Genomic DNA, 20,647 nt, shown 5'->3' on the forward strand with positions numbered 1-20,647 from the left:
TTATGTCATGATAGGTGAGAAGTCTGTCCCGCGTGCTTCCCAGTCCTCGGTATGCACCGGTCGGTTGACGTGCGCTCGAGCAGTTGAGTGGGCTGCCTCGTTACCGGGGTTGCCTGCATGGCCTGGTGCCCAGATGATCTGAGTGGGTAGGGGAGCTGTGGAACCAGAGGTTATGATTTGATGGACGACTGGGTGTATTTTCCCTTCTACAAAATTTTGAATGGCCGTTTTAGAATCGCTGAAAATGAGTGTGGCAGTGGAAGAGGAGATGGCTAGCGCTATGTCTGCCTCTTCGGCTTCTGTCGACGTTTTTGCTTTGGCAGACGCAGAAACTATGTGATTGAAGTTATAAGAAATCACACTGATGACATATGCCATGGGGTGACTGTATTCTGCCGCGCCTACGTAGGCCGCTTTGGTGTCAGTCGCGTATGCTTTGTGTAACGCCTTGGCTCGAGCTTCTCGTCGAGCCTTGTGGTGAGCAGGGGGCATATGTTTAGGTAGGGGTTGTACGGTAAGGTTGTCGCGGATCTGTTGGGGGACTAGGTGGCTGTTTTCAAAGGCTGGACCAATTGGTTGGAGATTTAGCGCTACGAGAATTAACCTGCCCGTCTCTGTGGAGGAAAGTATGTTGATTTGGGCAGTACAATGAGCTTCCTCTAGTTCGTGGATTGTGTTGTGCACTCCCATGTTTAGGAGGCATGTGGTAGGAGTATGTTTCGGGAGGTGAAGTGCTGTTTTGTATGCCTGACGAACGAGTGCGTCCACTTTCTCAGTTTCTGCCTTTGTAAGATAGATACGGGAGTGAATAGACCATTGGGCTGATGACAAATGCCTGTACAAACCGCCGGAAATCGTGCTCTGGCATGCCTCTGTGCTTGTTCGCTATTCGTTTGACGAGTCTGACAGTTTGATGGGTGGTAATAATCAGTTCAAGATAGTTTCTGTGTTGAGTCCATTGTTTTGCAGGAACATTCCCAGAACTCGAAGTTCGCGGACCTCGCACACTTGGAGCCCACCTATGGTTATGTGTATGGAGGGAAGATTTTGCTTGGTAAGGCGGTGGTTTGGGTGGAGCAACAGGAGTTAGGATTTAGTGGGGGAGCACGCTAGGCCGATGGATGCTGCGTGAGTTGTCACTACGTCCGCTCCAGCTTGAAAAGCGTCCGTTATGTTTCCTACATTTCCTGTGGTTGTCCACAGGGTAATGTCTTTTGGGATTTGTGTTAGTTTGTGGGCCATCGAGATGAGGCTGATGTTAAATAGTAGGTGGGAGAGGACTGATCCCTTGGTGTTCTGGGATTACCTAGAGAGAAGGTGGGGGATTCTATAGGACCGAGTTTGAGTTCCGCGGTGCGGTCTCAGAGAAAGGCTGCGATATATGAGTGGGTGCGTTCTCTTACCCATAGGCTGGAGAGGGCGTCAAGGATTGAGCCATGTTGTATATTGTCAAATGCTTTGGTGAGGTCCACAGCCAGTAAGGCTCTCGTGCGGTTTCGATGCTGCGGATGTAGAATTTATTCGGAAACTTGAAGCATGATGTCTTGTGTGGAAAGTGGCTTCTGAATCCCAGCATCGTGTGTAGGAAGAGATTGTGAGTATGCATGTGGTTGTGCAATCTGTTAAGGATGACATGCTCGAAAAGGTTGCCCATGCATGATGTGAGAGAGATTGGTCGGATGTGGTTATGTCTAGTGGTTCGCCTGACTTAGTACTCGACCTTTATATTTCTGTAATTGCTCTTTGCAGTTCCATATCATGTAAGGATGTCCATGCATCGCCCAGCAACGGCCGCAGTAAGATAACGTCAGCGTTACTCACTTCCCTGTGGTTTATGCATTCCTGCCTGGTCTAGTCGTTGGTTTACCCATGCAACATCTGCAGTTCGATTGTGCAAAGAAATCGCTGCTGCAGCAGCAGTCTTAGATGCGCAGCTTTTCGTCGAAGCGGGCTCTGTATTTATAGCCTGAGGAATATAAAGTAAAAAAAAAATTTGGTCAGGTGAAAGGCAATCCGTACTTGTCTAGCTTATAAAGTGCTGCACATCGATAAAGGTGGATTCAAAAAGCCCTTTTCATTGGCTATTTTCTCAGATACTCGAAACAGGCCAAAAATGTTTCTTATAAAAAGCAGCATTTTTCATAAATTATTAAGCTTTCGAGGCTTCACAGCACCGTATTCCAGTTTTCATCTTCCGCGCTGCGTTGAAGATGCCACTTTGCCTTGCTCGTGGCACCCGCCGTCCTATTACGTCGCTGTTGGAAGCCATCGCTAGACCACGGCCGCTCGATGGAAGCGCACTGGGTGGGGCCTGTTGCGTCGCGCCGCCGTCAATGGGCAAGCGCGTCCTTGGGGAGTTTACAGTTGCGCCCGCTATTTCGGCTGAGGGCGCCACCGTTCGGGGACACGTCGCCGCCGGGGTCGCCGACTCTGAGCGCGCGGTTTGCTTCCTTTCTGGACGCGTTCGCCTCGTGTCTGCGGTAATGACTAATGTTAATAGAGGTAATGACTAATGCTAATCACTAATAATGGGTAATAATGACTAAAATGATTTGTAATGACCAGTATATCAAACTATGGTATGTAATGACCACAATTGATTAGAAATGAGTACAAGTGCTTAGCGATGTGTGGTGATGACTATAATAGCTAGGCATGACTCATCATTACTGCTAATGACTATGAATTTACTAATATGTGAAAGGATGATCTTTAATGACCACTGCTGATTCTAAATGAGTAACCTTCTTAGTTATGAGTGGTAAGGGCTACAACGACTACGCAGGCAGACGCATCATGACTGGGAAACGACCAATATATCAAACGACGACTTGAAATGAACTGTGGCAAACGATGAGAGGCAAATGATAAGACAAGGGTAGGCTTTCTAAGACAAGGGTAGGCTTTCGCCGTCCTCCGCTTAAGAGACATCTAAGAGACCCTCAAATTTTATCTGCTGAACTCGCTTCAGACAAAGGCTGTAGCGAGGAGTGGAAATGCACTCGCTTCCTTTGAAATGAAAGCGGCGCTGAGGTTAAAATTCCAGATGCTGAAGCATAATGCCCTATCAGCTGCCATTAAATTTGCTACAAGGGACAGCAGATTGGACTTGTTGGTGATAAATTATAGGTTAACAGTACAAACAACGTGACGGGAACATAGGAGAAGACGCGGCACAACCGCGCTAGTTGTGTCGTCCTCTTTTCCTGTGTACCCGTCACGTTGTTAACCTATTTAGTTACCATAAAGCTGGCCAGTGAACTAAGATTTTTACCTATGTGTTGTGAAGCAGATGAGCATGATGAGGTAGCACCAGAAGCTTTTCTCGCAGGTTATGCTGCGAGGACATATCAGAAAACGGTACGAAGCGTTTTTTTTTTATATAAGCATAGAATTTGTTCTATATTTTGCCGCGCTAGTCTGAGTGGCCTTGCAGGCAAAGTAGTCTGTGCATACAACATTTGTTTATACTCTTGAGACTGTTTGAGCCGATGCGATAAACTGAAAAGCCCCGTTCCACAGAAAATCCGGCGCCCGCTCTGCCGGCGGAAAGTTGGAAAAATACCTCTCTTGTAAGAGGCACGTTCGTTGGTGATATGGCCAGACACCTTTGGCGCATTGAGAACGCGACGTGTTCAATGTGGTTGCCAAATTGGAGAGAGTCAATATGATGTAAGGGTGAAATTGGAATTATTGAAAGTGGGACCCTTAAATCCCAAGTCTGGCACACTATACTCTTATAGGGCATGTTCGTACGGCTTCAGTAAAAAGGGGCTTTATATAGCTATGTGTAGGGTTCTATTTCATATAATGCGGTGGCTTAAGGCTGCATTCTAATGATATATGCGACAGAGGCAGCAATTACGGGAGACGGTGAATAAGCAGGTAGCAAAGAGCGGGTACTCTAACGAGGCTCTGCAAGGAGATTTAAGAACCCCAAGTTTTGTTTATCACTACCAGGTTGTTGCTTAATTTATGCGATATTTGGTGATGGTTTTGAGGCGACATGTCAGTCATGCAAAAGCCTGTTGCAGGAAATATGTCAACTGAACCAGTTACAGGTTGATGAAAACCAAAGACAATGAGGCTTGATGTACCCCGCAAAGAAAGTAATCAAGCTTTGTCAGCTTACGAGTACCTTCATTAACAGGAGGATGAAGTCTGAAGAGGTCCGGCGAAGTAGCAAGGTGTCTAAACTTTTGATTTCATCATTCTTTTCTCACTGTACACAGTACCTGTAGCTAATCTATGAAAACAATGATCGTGCCCATGCTGAGGCGCTATGCAAGATATGGTTAAGTTGCAGCACCCACTGACTGCGAGCTGGGCTGGAAATGTCAACTCAACAGTGAAACGACATTTATGGCTATGGCATAAACCTCTCTCATGAAAGGTTTTCCATCTGCGATTGGTAATTTTCTTCCTTTTTTGTGTGGCCATTTAATAAACGTACTCGGCTGCTCGCTGAATCTCGGCTGCAGTTGCGCTCTGAAGCGTGAACATTCTTGTCATCGCAGCTAAGGGTTTCACAACACGAACAATCGATGCGCGTTCTTCCATTGGAAATTACAAACCTGCAAAAATTTTACGGGTTTGGGAGCTGCCAATAAAAATGGTAATAAAAACTTTCGGCGCATATACGTAGCACCTTGAGGCAGACCGGCTCTATGAAGCACGCTTAGTTCGGTGATGCAAAATGCGAGAAGCCATGATGGATAGCCTTCTGGCGTAAAAAGTTTAATGTCTCCAACTGAGTCGAAGATTCCAGGTTATCATGTAGATTTAACCGAACAAACATCTTCATATTTCCAACGTAACATTTGTCAGAATGAGATAGAAAGGTTAGTTACATGTCGTATTTTCACAGAGGTTGCTCACAGTAGGAAACTGTCAGCTTAGAACAGGTTTACATAAATTTGTGTATAAAAGCTGTATGCAGGAAGGAGTAAATGGTATGAAAATGACCCACGGAATTCGCGACATAGTTAAGTGGTTATGCATTAGGCTACCATAGCAGCTGGACAACTTCGAATTGTTCACAGCCTGGTGACATTTTCGTGTGACAAACAACTTGATCCGAATGCAACATCCCGGTAATGCGAGCTCTCCAATCGAGTGGCCTTGACCCACCATCACATTAAGATTTTCGGGGTACACTCCAGTATACATCGTTTCCGAGCAAGCGCTAGGTGCTGACATGGTCACACTAGACATGACAGTATATGCTAATTCGTGTTGCCTCATTGTGTAGCGGAGCTCTTATATCCTTAAAATAAAAGGCTTCTACCACGCCGACGCCTCCCTGAAAGCGCAGCCAGGCGCAGCTCCCCGCGCGCGGCTGTCCCCGAACGGTGGCGCCGCGGCGGCGGCGACGGGAAGTAAGCGCCTCCCGCTGGTTTCGGGCGACGTAGCAGGCCGCACCTAGTGCGCTTCCATCGAGCGGCCGTGGCTAGACTGCGGTCGTTACAACATTAATGAACAGGGCTACAAACAGGGGATTGTTTTCCTTCCTCACCTTGGAAATATACAAAAGAAAAAAATCAGATTTCATTTTGCATTCACAGGAACAATGTTTTTTTCAGCCCATGAAAAGTGATAAAATGCTGTCACTCAGGTCATTATTATAAGGATCTTCAGTGGTGGTGTGGTTTGTGCGGTTTAACGTCAAAAGCGACTCAGACTATGAGGGATGCCGAATGGGAGGACTTGTGAAATTTCGACCACCTGGGATTTATTATTGTGCAGAGACATCGCACAGCAGGCGGGCGCCAATTGCTATTCGCCTGTAACAAAAAGCTGTCGCCGAGGCCGTGATTCGATATTGCATCCTTGAAAAGTGTAGTGAGTGTGAGCAGTGCTGAGGTAAGGTGTTCTAGTCATCGGTATGTGAAATCTACTAAAATGTGAGGTGTACTATATTCGGACAAACTGCGTGTCCCAAACAATTTTTGGTTTGGTTTGGTTTGTGGGGTTTTACGTCTTCAGACGAGTCTTCAGCTGGAGTGAAGATTGCTGGAAAACGTATCAACAACCTTAGATATGCGGATGATACCACTTTAATGGCAGAAAGTGAAGCGGAACTCAAGAGACTTCTGATGTGCGTACAAGAAGAGAGTGAGAAGTTGGGGCTTAAACTGAACATTAAAAAGACAAAGACCATGGCGTCTTGCCCTATCAAGTCCTGGAGCATCAAGGGACAAGAAGTGGAAGCTGTGACAGATTTTCTCTTCTTGGGCTCCAAGATTACCTCGGAAGGAGACTGCAGCCATGAAATTAGGAGACGCCTGCTTCTGGGAAAGAGAGCAATGATAAGCCTTGACCACCTAGTAAAGAGCAGAGACATTAGTTTGCCAACCAAGATCCGTATAACTCGTGCTATGGTCTTTCCAGTTGTGATGTATGGATGCGAGAGTTGGACTGTGAAAAAGGCTGACCGCCGAAGAATTGACGCGTTTGAATTGTGGTGCTGGCGAAGACTCTTGAGAGTTCCTTGGACTGCCAGAAGATCAAATCAGTCAATATTGTCGACCATAAACCCTGACTGCTCATTGGAGGGTCAAATTCTAAAGTTAAAGCTCAGCTACTTTCGTCATCTGATGAGAAGAGAGGAGTCGCTGGAGAAAGATTTGATGTTGGGAAACGTTGAGGGTCGCCGGAGAAGGGGTCGGTAGCGAACGCGATGGTTAGATGGCATCCTCTAGGCACTGCAGATGAAGTTATGTGATGTTAGAAAGATAGTGAGAGACCGGAAAGCGTGGCGTGACATGGTCCATAGGGTCATGAAGAGTCGGACACGACTGAACGACTGAACTGAACTGAAGTTATCTCATCAAACAAAACTAAATCGCATAAACTTTCACAGATTAGATGTTAAGACGTTGGTGTGTACAATGGGAGCCATCTCAAGTCACTGAATAGCAAGAAGTCACTCTGCTTAGTGTCAGCATGTCTGTTGAAAACCACTTTGTTCACTCAACTTAAGTAATTTGTGATATTCAACACAGCAACAAGTGAAAAACTAAAAAAATATTTTTAGTTTTAACATTTTAGTCATAGAAAATAATGCCAAACTTATTGTAATGCTCCATTGATGTAGTTACTTGAAAGAACAGTGAGGTGAGAAATATTAAAAAATATACGTAACTGCAGCTTATTTCGCGCATAATTTAAAAATCTGCTCCGTAGGCCAATTTTCGCTCCTGGTCGCAAATATTTTCCTCGTTACGAGGGATCGTTCCACAAATTATCATTTATATTACTGGAACACACATTACCAAATACTACTCATTCAGTCCACTTGGTAGAATAAAGTGCATATACCTCTTTACACTGGTTTCTCCAATCAAAAATTGCAGTTTTAAGGCATACTACGTACAAAAAAAAAATGAATTAAACTTAACAGTGAATGATAATGATTACATTGTGCGTTCCAAGGTTTTTTCAAAAGCTGGCCTGGATGGCCGTTTTAAATGGCGCCCAAAGAATTCCTGCAGAGTCTTACGGCCGCATTGGAAATCAAGTACGGGCATATATTGGAGTCGCGAATGCTGGCTGGCTGCTGGCTAACCTGGAATGTGGCCTTTCGTGGGCCGCCAAAAGCCCAGGCAACCATTGCCAAACAGGTAGGCGTTAATCGCGGTAACGAGGTCGAACCATGAGCTCTGGCCGACTTCTTCTGTCGCCCAATGGCAGAGAAACCGCGGTCGATTTGGTCGACTTTAAGTTGGGTGCCCAAACGTGTGCCTTCGTCGATGGCCTACTTCCGCCCGACCTGGTACGTGGCATACCGTTGGGTGTCATTTGGCCGAGCATCCTTGCTCGGTCAGTTTGGTTGCCGACTAGATGCTGAAGGTCGGCCACTGGTCTGCAGCCAGCCAATACCGCCTGGGGTCTCAAAGCGCACGGAGGCCTCTTTGTTTTGCCTCCACGGCATCGCAGCCGCGGATGATTTCCCTTCTATCCAGAGATACCCATGGGTAAACCACCAGCAGAAGACTAAGGTAATGTTCAGCAGCCTCGGGAAGGAGCAGCAGTTTACATTAGGTAGCGAAGTACTGGAAGTAGTAGGCGAATATGTCTACTTAGGACAGGTAGTAACCGCAGATCCGGACCATGAAAAGGAAATAACAAGAAGAATAACATTGGGATAGAGCGCATTTGGCAAGCACTCGCAGATTATGTCTAGCAGCTTACCGGTATCGCTAAAGAGGAAAGTATATAACAGTTGCATCTTACCTGTACTCGCCTATGGCGCTGAAACATGGAGGCTAAACCAAGAGAGTTCTGCTTAAGTTGAGGACAACCCAGAGGGCTATGGAACGAAAAATGGTGGGGGTAACATTAAGAGATAGGAAGCGTGCAGAGTGGGTCAGAGAAATAACTCAAGTTACCGGCATTCTAGTGGAAATTAAGAAGAAGAAATGGACATGGGCAGGACATGTAGTGCGAAGAGAGGATAACCGATGGTCGCTTAGGGTAACAAATTGGATTCCAAGGAAGGAAAGCGTAGCAGGGGGCGGCAGAAAGTTAGGTGGGCGGGTGAGATTAAGAAGTTCGCAGGGGTCAAGTGGGTGCAGCTAGTACAGAACCGGGTTGAGTGGAGAAATATGGGAGAGGCCTTCGCCCTGCAGTGGATATAGTCAGGATGATGATGATGATGATGACATGGGGGTGTGCGGCCTATCCGCCACCCGCCGATTTGCTGCCAGCTCCATCTCATGAGGAGTTGGAGGCCATGCTGCGCTGCTCGGACCCGGCCATCCAGGCTCGGGCTACAGAGAGGACCGAAGAGATCGCCGACAGGACGCAACTGGCGGTCATCTGGCGCGGCCAACAAGCGAACTGAACACTCACCTCTCAAAGCCGATGGATATAAATGTTCCCCATCCATCCATGAAAGTACCATAAGTACATTTGAAAAAAGTTTAAACTGGCGTCACCATAACTCAGTTGCAGGGGACGAGATGCAACCTGTGGATAGTGTACGACAGTACCCAGTGTGTGTCTGGTTGGTTTTTTGTATACTTCTGATTATGTATTTGCATTATAACAAAGTTGTTACCCATTGAATAACTAATCAATCCAGTATGGTTTCTTTAGAGTCAGAGGCTATTGGCTCCTTTAGTAGTGATATCAAACACCTCAGTTTCCCGCTATGTATGCTGCTCCACAACTGTAGCGAAATATATTGTAGCCTTATGCGGGAACAAAAGAGCACCTGAATATCACCATTGGTTTTAATTTTTCTCTTATCTCGGCCGTCGCTTCAGATGTGCCGAAGGTGAAGTTTAAACAAGTCTTTGAAGCACTGGTGAAAGCAGCTACTATTTCATAAAGGAACTAACTCAAACTTGTCTTAAAATACGCTACCCGCTCTCAGCTTCACTGGAGAAACTATTCTGCAACGAGGAGGCGTTTCTTGCTTTAAGAATTCATGAATCTGTATTTTAAAAAAGGATAGCTGCGCTGGTTGGAGCAGTAAAACAGCTGAATGTTTAGCCTTTTTTCTCTCCGTATGTATTTTAACGCTGAATATTTCAACTCTGAATCTATATTGTTTTAACGTGCACGTAAGGGTATACAATGCAGCGTCCATATGCCACTGCATAACTCCGATAATTTAAATACCAGTATAGAACTCCCTTCGCCGCAGCTTGAATGGGAATCATACATTAAATTGATCGTCTAGACAGAGGATAGCATATGCCATTTTGTTTCAAATAAGCCCTGTTATGCCCCCTGCTGCAATGGAATGCGCAGAAGCTTCGTTTCACGAAGCTATAATGGCCGCCACTTCCTTCAATCTGCAGTGCTTCGCTGTACTGCTTGTATGTTTTCCTCTAAAATAAATTATTAATAAAAGCTGCTAGATACTAGAAATCAGACCTTATTCTAAACTAGTTGTAACAAAGAAATGAGAACGTTTATAACATAACACATTTTATATTTGCATCGTTATGAACAAAACTTAAAATACAACCGGTGAACCACTTACAGCAACTCCGGAACTAGAGCCCTTATCTTACACGCGTTTTTTTTTAAATGAAGGATAAAGCTCTCCTTTTATTATTATTGACTCTTTACTTTGCACTCCTTTCCATAAATTTGTAAGTAAGAGAAATTATTGGAAGATGCCTTACTGGTTACTTTATTATGCCACGTGTATAAAAAAAGAAAAATGATATTTTGGTTTTCAGTTGACATGATTTTGAAATATTCAAGAACACGGAAGAGAATTTATATCTGAATGCAGAAAAATTTCCCTTTATTTTTTCAGGTTGCTAGGCCACAAGATGAAACGATATCAGGGCGTATTTCTGCTTTTCCTCGTGGCATGCAGACATGTCAATACCTCTGAGGTAGGCTTGTGTTCGGTGTTATTTTCTTTTTTTATCCACACGATGAGATACGCTAAAGTACTGTGACTTGCAGTTTAAATCATTAGGGACAATTTTGTTTTTATTAACCTACTCTCCAGTATTATTGAAATATGAATTTTATTTTAAAGCTTCTCTATGGACTGCACCATATAATCTCGATTCAACCTATGTGAAAGTTTGTGCAAACTGATCAATGGTATTCGCAATATTGAAACTAATACATATACCTTGAATATAGTACGATGTTTCTATAGTGCAAATTTAAACTCGGCATTTTTTTAAAGCTTTGACGCTGACATTGTTCTCTCCTAACATGTCAATGCCGTATTTAAGAAATTAAGTACACATTTCGGTGCATTTACAGGTAGACAAATACATTGAGAGGAGAAATAAACGCCGGTATGAAAAAAAAAATAAAGGCTTTCCGTTGCCTATCCTACACCGGGGAAAAGGATGAGGGGATTGAAGTGGGAGGACAAAAAAAGATTACAAGGGTTTAACGCTGCTGAACCAAATATTGAGCGAAAGCATTACCTGCGGGTGACCGAGCGTTCCTCTTCTCTTTTTCTTGTTCCTCAGCCCACATATAAAGCTCCGCTTTAACCAACCGATATGAACTTGCCTTAGTGGCCTATAAGGGTAACGTGAATGCCAGTATCCTAGCAGGCTGATTCTGACATAACCGTCCCATATGAAACGAGAGACCCAAGTTGGCAGCTCCTGCCAGCCCACGTGGGGTGTGACGTCACAGCGTCACGTGGGTAATATCTGGCTACCGCCACGCTAAGCTGAAGGCTCGAATCCTAGAGTAGTATTGCTGTCGCAATAAAAGGCCAAGGAGCCCATTCACAATTTCTCACTCAAGCTTGTGGATGTCATGCAAAACAACAGTGTCTTGTAGGCCTTGAGGTAGTCGACTGTTGTGACCACAGAACAACGACTTTATCCACCGTTAAAGGCCTACTGTCACGGTCAGGGCTGCTAGCCATTCTAATCCGGAAAACATTTCATGCGTAACCAATATCTAGCCACAAACAGAGCAGCAACGTTGCTTCTCAATGCGCTATGTTATGGTGAAGAATAAAGGAGTAGTCCAAGTAGCAACGCCGTGAGTAGGCGATTGAAAAACTCCCCCGTATGTTACACGCTGAACGGGCGTGTTCAAGCGCCAACGCCTGAAGCACACATGCTGCATCAACCTTCGATATAAAGATTCCGTCGTTGTGGGCAGAACAGTCTCCTTCGTGCTACAGGTGATTTACATTTATACCGCAATGTCCAACAGCCTCTGAAAAATAATCCCGTGGCCTTTAGATATGGGGCCTTGGTGAAGCAGTGGATCTGAACTATTTGCTATGGGACCCGCGGCATAGTGCGGCTTTGGCTAAAGGGTGTTGGTCTCAGCACTCCACGCTGTGGAATTCCGCGCGAACGTTATGTAAAAAGCTGGTCCGCCTTCACTCTGGAGGAAAAGGCTCCTCGATGCGCTGTACAGCTAGGTGTGCATCCAGCTTAACATGTGGTCTCCGAAGCTACCAGGGCGTTCAAAATGGCCCGATGGGTTACGATATCGGTGGCGCCCTTGATGTCGGTGGCGCCGTAAAAAGAATACGACTGTTCGTCTCCAAACGTTTTGGTCCTGGACAGACGGTAAGCGGTAAACAAAATTGCCAATAGAGGAGTAGCCACGCTGAAACACGGAAAATATTTTTTGAATAAACTTGTTATTGCTCCAGGTATCATTTCACGCGTTTTGATAAAATTATTTTCTTCACTTTGCCGACGCAGCTTTTGAGTGCAACTGAACGGTAAGGCGCAAGGTAATTCTCACACTTTCAGAACTATTTCGATATAAACTAAAAAATGCATGCCAAGAATTTTAACGAAACTTTTTCCTGCTATGTTTATGACGAAGGGCTCCTCTAGAGATGTCATGTGTTGTTTTTACTCAACATCGCCACCTTGGCATATGCTGTAATTGGCAGCAAGTACCTCAATGTAGTTTGCGATCGAAAGACGTGGTCTGTGGGCCGCGGAAAGACGCCAGCTGTGGAATGCCGCTCTCCGCTCGCAGTCAGGAGGATAGTTTCGAATTTCTAGAAAACGAGTATGCGAGCCATGGTCTCACCCAACGAGTGAGAAATCCAGTCTCCTTAAAAGCACCAGTTTTTTCGGGTGAAAGAAAAAAAATTCAGGAAAGAAACAACATCGGTCGCCACTGCACTGCAAACATACGGTTGAGTCTCACGAAAATGCAACATCAACAATAAAATAGTATGACGGTCGCGGCACGTGGCACGACAAAACACACTGCGGTGTAGAAACACTGTAGAAACACTGCTTTTCGCGTAGCAGCAACGCACGCAAATACGCCTAAAGCTAGGTGTCCGTGCCGTGTTCCGTGCACAACCCGCTGGCCCGTCACGTAAGCTGCCGCCACCGCTCCTCGCCGGCCTCCTGCCGGGCAAGAGCCTCGAACCTTGCTTCAGACTTCCTTATCTACCTTCGTTTTCCGCGCCGATAACATGCCACCCTCACGATTGGCAGCTGGCTCATGCATACCCGCGCTGCATATAAGCATATATCCAATTATGGCCATTACTGACGGCACGAAATGAAACCAAAAACACGTAGCGCAAGAAATTGGCTGTAGTATATCTGCGACTAATTGATATGATAATTGGTTCACAGGAAGGGAAAAGCGCAGTATCTGTCACACTTGTTTCTGTGGACACCTGAACCGCGCCGTAAGGGAAGGGAGGAAGGTGGGAGTGGAAGTGGATAGAGCGAAAGAGGAGCCGTAGTGGAGGGCTACGGAGTAATTTTGACGGCCTGAAGATCTTCAAAGTGAGCTAACATCGCACCGCACACGGACGCCTCTTCCTTCTCTGGTTAAACCTGCAGAATTGCGAAAGCAACATCAGCATAGCTACGCTTATGTTTTGTTATGGCTAGGCCAAATTGTTTCGTATGGTTGAAGCTTATGCTTTCATTGAAGAGGCTAGACATGGTGATTATAGAATTGATTTATTCATATTTCATTTTGGATTGCTTTGCTTAAAACCTCCATCCCTTGGAGTTCGAGCCCAGTGCTTTGCCAACTGCGCCACGTCCAGGATTGTGAAACGCTCTTCATTATTCAGCTTGTCTACAGTAAGAATGGTAGCTGGATTCCGCTATTGACAGATATTTTACCTTTCCTTCCCTGTAAACGAATTATAGAACGGCGATGAATATTGATGCCTTCAATGAAATACTACTGTTCGCCAAGGGGAGCGTGATGTACCGTCACGACAAGTGTTGACGTCACGAGGCCATTGAAGGATATGCGCAGCTGACCCCGCCAGGCATCCGATCCAGGTGTCCGTGCGGCCTCTTTCCTTTGCCGCTTCCTCAAACGCCGCACCACACAGCAAACAGACGCAGACCAAGATGTCTAGGGGGCGTTATGCAGCAGGTACCAGCGGTGTTTAAAAATGATTTACAGAATATAAAACGCTCAATATATCTCACATTTCTACACGGACACATGTACCATGCCATAAAAGAAGGTGGGTTCACAGGAAGGGAAAGGCGCAGTATCTGTCACACTTGCTATGTGGACACCTGAACCGCACCGTAAGGGAAAAGATGAAGGTGGGAGTGAAAGCGGAAAGACAGAAAGGGGAGCCGTAGTGGAGGGCTACGGAGTAATTTCGACCACCTGGGGATCTTTAACGTGCGCTTGACATCGCACCGCACACGGACGCCACTTCGTTTCGCCTCCATAGAAACGCCGCCGCCGAGGTCGGGTTCGAATCCGGGAACTCAGGCACAGTAGTCGGGCGTCTTACCACTGCGCCACCCCGGAAGGTATAAAGGTGGGAGTGAAAGTAGAGATGAGATAGAGGTGTCGTAATGGAGGGTTACGATCCACCGCGCCTTCTGCCAAGCAACCACTTCGGGATCTGATATTTAAACTTTCCGGCTCTCCTATGCCGTTCAGCACCCTCTTTACTTTTCTTCTCCATGGCTGACTGCTTAAAAGCTGCTGCGGGCCTCCAGCCATATATATGCACCACACGCCACGCAAATGACGATGCGCAATCGCTACTGTGCATCAGAGAGGGAGGTAAAGGGCGACTACCCGCGAGGCGATGGAGAGCGCACGGCGGCGGCCCTGGTGCGCTAGCTGTGCGTCGCGTGACGTCACCCGCTCTTCGCGCACGCGCAGCTTGGCGTTTCCAGAGCTGTGCGAAACGGTTCAGCGACTAGCGTAGTCTTACTTTCGCAACAAAATTCAGTCACAGAAACAAGACGATCAGCGGCGTGATTCCATTCTCTCAACGGTAGGGTCCTCTGAGCAGCGTCACCTGGCAACATATAGCGGAAATATAGTAAAAATGAATAAGAGCACATTTAAGCTTGGCGTGATCGTTGCCTCAGTGGCGCATTGGATTAACATAACTTACCTGAGCACTTAGCGAATAAAATGTATGTTCGAATCATGCGTTTGTATATTTTTTTTTCAAAAAAATTTTTTTTTATATTGTATTATCAAAATAAGCTACTAATATCTTTCTGGAGGGTGTTCCCCTTTAGGTTGCATCATGTATGTTTTTAATTCTTAATAGCCACAAAACCTGCCGTGAACACAGCCGCGAGACTACACAATGACAACGCTTACTTTATTTAATACTTTTCAACGTAATCATTTCCTGCCTTTAGTGAGTGTATATTACCTTTAGGTTGCGTTCAGACACACCTCTCAGTAACAATCGCCGTTTAACCAGCTCAGAACCAACCAGTGACGAAAAAGAAGTTGCGGGACCCTACCGTTGAGAAGACGGAATTACGCCGATCAGCGAACAGTGCTATGTGTGGCTTGTCTTTTCCTTTCCTTCGCAGTTTTTCTTCGCATTCTTGTATGCACTAAAAAGCCAAGGCTAATGACTTCTGTTATACAACTCATTTTGGATCCAGCTGCTATCTAGAATAGTTGAAAGTGACTAATAAATAATAGTTAACCTTCTCACTAATGACTGGGAAGCACAACTGTATAAAGCCAGGCAGCACAGGTTACACTTTTAACGAAAGAATAATTTTTTGACCTTAAAAATCTTTTTATAAAAGCAGCAGGGCTTTCCTAAAAAACATCTGTTATGTTTTTGTTTTATTGAAATGTAATTCGCAGCCATTGTCTGCTTAGTCCAAACTACCTTTCACCTATAGCTTACATACGGAGCTGGGAAAAATACAGTTGGTTCAGAATTGTCGAGAATTTTTACTGCATTAAATTTTATACGCCACTGTTATCAAATAAGGTATATGATGATATTTATACTCTCTTCAAGCACATTCATTTCGTTTTGATAATGTACATCACGCATGAAATATTGTTCTGATGACATGCTTATTAAAATACAAACAAGAAAAAAATATGTAAATATAAATCACAATAGTACCAAATCATTCATAATATGAAGTATCAACTTTTCCTACTTGTAGAAACCTAGTTTACCTAGCTGTATTAAACACCTCGTGATACTGTAGAGGAAATGAGTTACTAGTGAGTTCTTACGGTGGTTGTTGCGAATCTCACGTATATCTTATTTTCCTAACATGCGGTGAAGAAAACAAGAATCATATGTTACGCAGCGAATTTCAGTTTGTTTGGCGTGGCTGATTAACACTATCAGAAACTGCTAATACGTTCGTTGTGGGCTTGGTCTACTTCTGATAATGGCTCAGGACAAAGGTTTGAGTTTTTTAACGTCTAGAACTTGTTGCATGCGAGTTGTGCCGAGAGCGATGAGATCGGAGATGAGTCACCATTAATGATGGTAGAAACTTTGCTGAAGAAGCTCCACTTTGAAAGCCACGCTTTCAAATCTGGCTGAGTATGCGGTAAAGAACCTAGCACGCAGTTGATGTTCTGGTGAAGCAATAACACGTAACAAGGTATTTCTTTTTTTTTTCTTTCTGAAACAGTAGGAAGTAAAGGTAAAGCAAAAAAAAACGCTAATCAGGCAAGTTGAACTACCCTAGACCGAGCCGAAATGCAAAGTATGCTTACCAAAATGCACTAGCTGAAACGCACGTGTTGTAATCAGATTCACCACATAAGCCATTAAGGGAACAGGGTAGGTCCTATTCTTGCCATGCATTTTAGGCTATGTTCGTGACCCTTTTTCTCATGATCTGCTGGGGTTAGAACATTAACAATGGTGGCATTGTAATCAGCAATGTTAGGTAGTGTTACTGAACTAGGATAATTTCTTTTTAAAGGTTAGTTTTTTGTTATCGTTTTTTTTACTGGACCCACCAAATTTTAGAGCCATAATCTGCAGTAAATAGCCTGTAAATAAACATCATCTGCAACAATATTCATAATCCTAGTTCAGTAGACTATCTGTAATGTTTGCTCAATGTCTGGAAAATTTTATCTCCCTTGCGCCTGTAGTTTCTTAAAAAAAGGGTCAAATGCAGCAAACATTGGTGTTTTGAGATAATTGGCTTTGAAGTGGAAGAAAGAGCTTTATTGCAATATAGGACTATAGAAACAAATTCTCACGCATTTTTTCAATAGCCACCAGCCTGGTAGTACCCTCCATCATCAACACTTCTTTTCTGCCCTAGCTGCCTTGTTTTCCGGGCCTCCTTAGTGACCAGTCGTGTAGCCCTCTCTGCAAAGTACAGTCACCGCAGGTCAGCTTCGCGCAACCATTGGACTGTAAACCGTCCCGGAGAAAGTCTCAATGACCTCAGTATCTCGGCTCGAGCAATGCTGCCATCATTGAAAGTTAGCACAGCATCCTTTGTCGCTATTTTCAGCGTCTTGAGACTAAGAAGGACATTTTTCGGAGCACGCTCCCATACAACGTTGTTGAACGCCTCATTCGCGTTCTGTGTTTTTCCGTGGAGACATTTCCGGAGAAGCTTAGGCTTTGAGAGCTGCTGAAACACCGGCTTCACTGCTTCAAGGACCGCTGCAGACGCGCACGTGGTGCAGACGCAGACGTGGTGGCCGCGGCCCCCACTCCTGGGTTGTGTCGCGGAGAATTGGTGTCATTGGAGATCGACTTATGCCGGTTTCCGGAGAAGAGACGTTTTTTTAAAGCAGTTCTTTGGCTTTGTCATTGCATTACCGCTAAATAACCAGCACATAGGTATAAATAAACTCGTATGTCCGCGAAAACACGCCGAAACACGAGCAAAATGCCGCGCGTTGCGAGTAATCCAGCTACGTCTTAGTATTTGTTTGTATGATGATGATTACCTGACGTAAGCTTTTCCATACAGCTACATCATTTTGTGAAAGATCACCAGAGATACATATAAAACGTCTCTCAACCAAGGAGTTCGGACCTAAAGTGTCCTGTTTGCCTCCAGATAAAAAAAAAGGTCCTAGATGACCTCATTCCTCTCATGTCAACTAAAAGACGTACTCGGAACTTGCCGCTACCAACAACACGTCCATGGGACGTGGGCTCGTTACGGCACAAACAACGATGCCCAACCTGTTCCCTACTAAATCGCCTTCAAGCTTCTACCTGATAGAAGCATGCGCATTATTTTAAGCTCGCAAAATCTAAGCCACATTTCCTACAGAACAGATTTTCAAATCTGTTGTGAAATATATGGGTTACACTGAAACATATGCCTATAATAAAAAATACCTGTTCTTGATTAGTACTTAGGACTGGGTTTAGCGGTTTAACGTCCAAAAGAGACTCAGGCTATTAGGGTCACCGTAGGGAAGGGCTCCAGAATTTTTTACCACTTGGAGATTTTTAAAGTGCACTGACATGGCACAACACACAGGCGCCTAGCTTATTGCTTCGATCAAAAAGCACCCACCGCGGCCTGCAGTCGATCCCCCTCTCTTTAGGAACATTAGTGGAGTGCCCTAACCACTGCACCACCATTGCAGGGCTCATAATTCGTAGTTTATACTGTGGAGCATTCCGCATTGTAAAGCTTCGGCATTACGTCATTAATAGGCAAGTCTCTTAAGATGGATGTTTCATGTGTGAATGCTGAAGGTGGCAAATCAGGGGACTGGAGTAGTGCTTAAAGTACCTTTTCATGGCTGGCTTGCGTCCGCTAATAACCTAGCGAATTGGTGGCGGCAAGAACAGAAAGAGTGCTCGGCATCCCTCGAACTATGAATGTCGGTTGCTTTAGAGAGCCATGTATTTAAAATCTGCGAAAAACATCTAGTTAATCTGACTAAAGGTGACGAGTGCAATCTGCAACAACGGCGCAAGAGACGCAGTGATTCCAGACACATCTCGGCGTATGTTGCACTCCAAGGAGAGTGATGAAGCCATCTCTCTGCTACACTGAGCGTGAAAAAAACAATATCCTAATATTATTCCGCGCGGTGTAAGCAAAATGTTCAAATTAATAACTCCCCGTTCGGCCGAGTGTTGTTGAAAACAGCAAAAATAAAATGGATCTTGGCAAATACAAAAAAGGTGGATGATGATGATGATGACAACATTCATTGACATTGGCTTACATTAAGGGAAGGTTGGTCGGGTCCCTAGTCCGGGACACCGTTGGTAAAGTTGCTGCCCGTGCTATTTCGACGAGGGTTCGTTGTTCCTCGGGGTCCGAGCTGGACAGGGCCGTCTCCCAGCCTTCCCACGTTGTCTGATTTGTTATAGAAATACTGGTATTTTGTTGACAAGCCCATAACATATGGTATAAGTTTGCCTTCAGGCCACAAAATTTGCACTGCGCCGAAAAGGATTCGGGCTCAATGGCGTGGAGTGTTGCTGGATTATTAAATAACATAGTTTGTAACCTTCGAAGGTGACCCTCTTCTGATTTAATAAGACCCTTAGCGGGCTTAGGGAATGTCTTCCTTTCAAGGGGAAAATGCTGTAATACCTCTGAATATCTCTGAGTAAACCACTCCAGAAAACAATTTATACTCAGGGATTTTACTCTAGGAAAGCGCCGTAAAGCGTTTATTCGTTTAAAACGTCTAACGAAGGAATTTACTGCCGCAGAAATGTTCTTCAGGAATGGGGTACGCTTAACCATTAGCGGCTGACTGCTTTTGAAATTGAGTAATGTTTGTATTTTGTGTTCTGCAGGTGTTCGCTTGCTCAAGCGACGAGGTCAAGGCCAAATGCACTGGAAATGAATATCCGGAAAACATATGTCCAGATATTAAAAAAAAAAGGCGTTGTTCGCCGGGTGAAGAAGTGTGCGTGTGTCCAAGGGACAAGTGGAGGCAACCAGGGACTTATAACTGCGTGTATTTCAATCGCTGCTGCGGAGGTAGAATGTGCGGCGGCGGACATTGTCCGCTGGCATGCGGCTACAGCAGTTAATTATTCCGTACTCTTTTTATAATAAAGCTTATTATTTCTAGTGAGCAATTTTTTGTTAGCATCGCGAAATCTAATTTAAGCCAGTGAATGGGAGTGGTAACACGGATGTATACCCACCAAGACGAGAATTCGTCATGTGTTAGCTTGAAAACGAAATGTGGGTAATTTTAGAAAACACGTGGTGGTGCCACCTTTCATCCATCAAGAACCCTCAAAGCGAATGGCTTTGGTACCAGCTTCTTGCTTGTTGCTGTTCAAAACCCAAGTAACATGAATAAATGCTTAGTTGGCTTTTGAAAAACCGCCTTTCAGTCTGTAGGTTTCTCAACGGTAATAATTTCGCTCAGTGCTCTTTTCTTGGAATAGCATATGCCCATTTACATTGATAACTTTTTTTATCCGAGATATAACGGCTAACGAAAAAAATTATTTTACCTGTTTCTTACCTAGCGATACTGCCCACCTTTTGGCTTTACCGCACAGCAAGCAGCTAAAAAGATCAGGTGCCCATCTCAGTTAAATTTATAGAATGGACGGGTTATATTTAGGCCTCCAAAAGTTCAATACTAAAGAAAATCTAGGATGTGAAGGAGCTCGTCGTTCTTCGCTAACCTCAAACTCTTAACTTTAGCATTTCGCCGGAATCGAAGTATGGCTGGCAGCAGCGTCGGATGACCTGCCTCGTTTACCGATTCCATCGTCAAAAAACTAGTACCCTTCTAAACGCCAGGGGTGCAAGCTTCCAAATAGTCCGAAAAATGAACTTAATTCTCCCCATTTATTAAATTGCGGTCGACGTTATTAGGCCAATAAATAGCGAAGACCAATTTGCTTTTCCTAAGCTGAAAACATCACAAGTGCGAGACAGCAAACTAAAATCATGATTACATGAAGCGCGCCATGTGGGCCTCTAATTGCTTTTATGTATGCAAGTGGAGCTGG

At 44.8% G+C, this 20,647-nt stretch overlaps 1 protein-coding gene across 1 annotated transcript in view; it reads left to right on the forward strand.

The window, feature by feature from the left end:
- LOC146174251 (uncharacterized) overlaps nucleotides 1–19,753 on the forward strand; it is a 40,901-nt gene extending 21,148 nt beyond the window's left edge. Inside the window, exons 2-6 of the mRNA XM_084585361.1 lie at nucleotides 1,750–1,796; nucleotides 7,483–7,622; nucleotides 10,277–10,358; nucleotides 12,168–12,187; nucleotides 19,466–19,753. Of these exons, the coding sequence (XP_084441487.1) occupies nucleotides 1,750–1,796; nucleotides 7,483–7,622; nucleotides 10,277–10,357 (268 nt within the window). The 3' untranslated portion in view covers nucleotide 10,358; nucleotides 12,168–12,187; nucleotides 19,466–19,753. The remainder of the gene's footprint in view (nucleotides 1–1,749; nucleotides 1,797–7,482; nucleotides 7,623–10,276; nucleotides 10,359–12,167; nucleotides 12,188–19,465) is intronic.
- The last annotated feature ends 894 nt before the right edge of the window (nucleotides 19,754–20,647 follow it).

Source organism: Amblyomma maculatum, chromosome 11 (assembly GCF_055883805.1).
Source record: "Amblyomma maculatum isolate TAMU_Amacu chromosome 11, ASM5588380v1, whole genome shotgun sequence".
NCBI lineage: Eukaryota > Metazoa > Arthropoda > Arachnida > Ixodida > Ixodidae > Amblyomma > Amblyomma maculatum.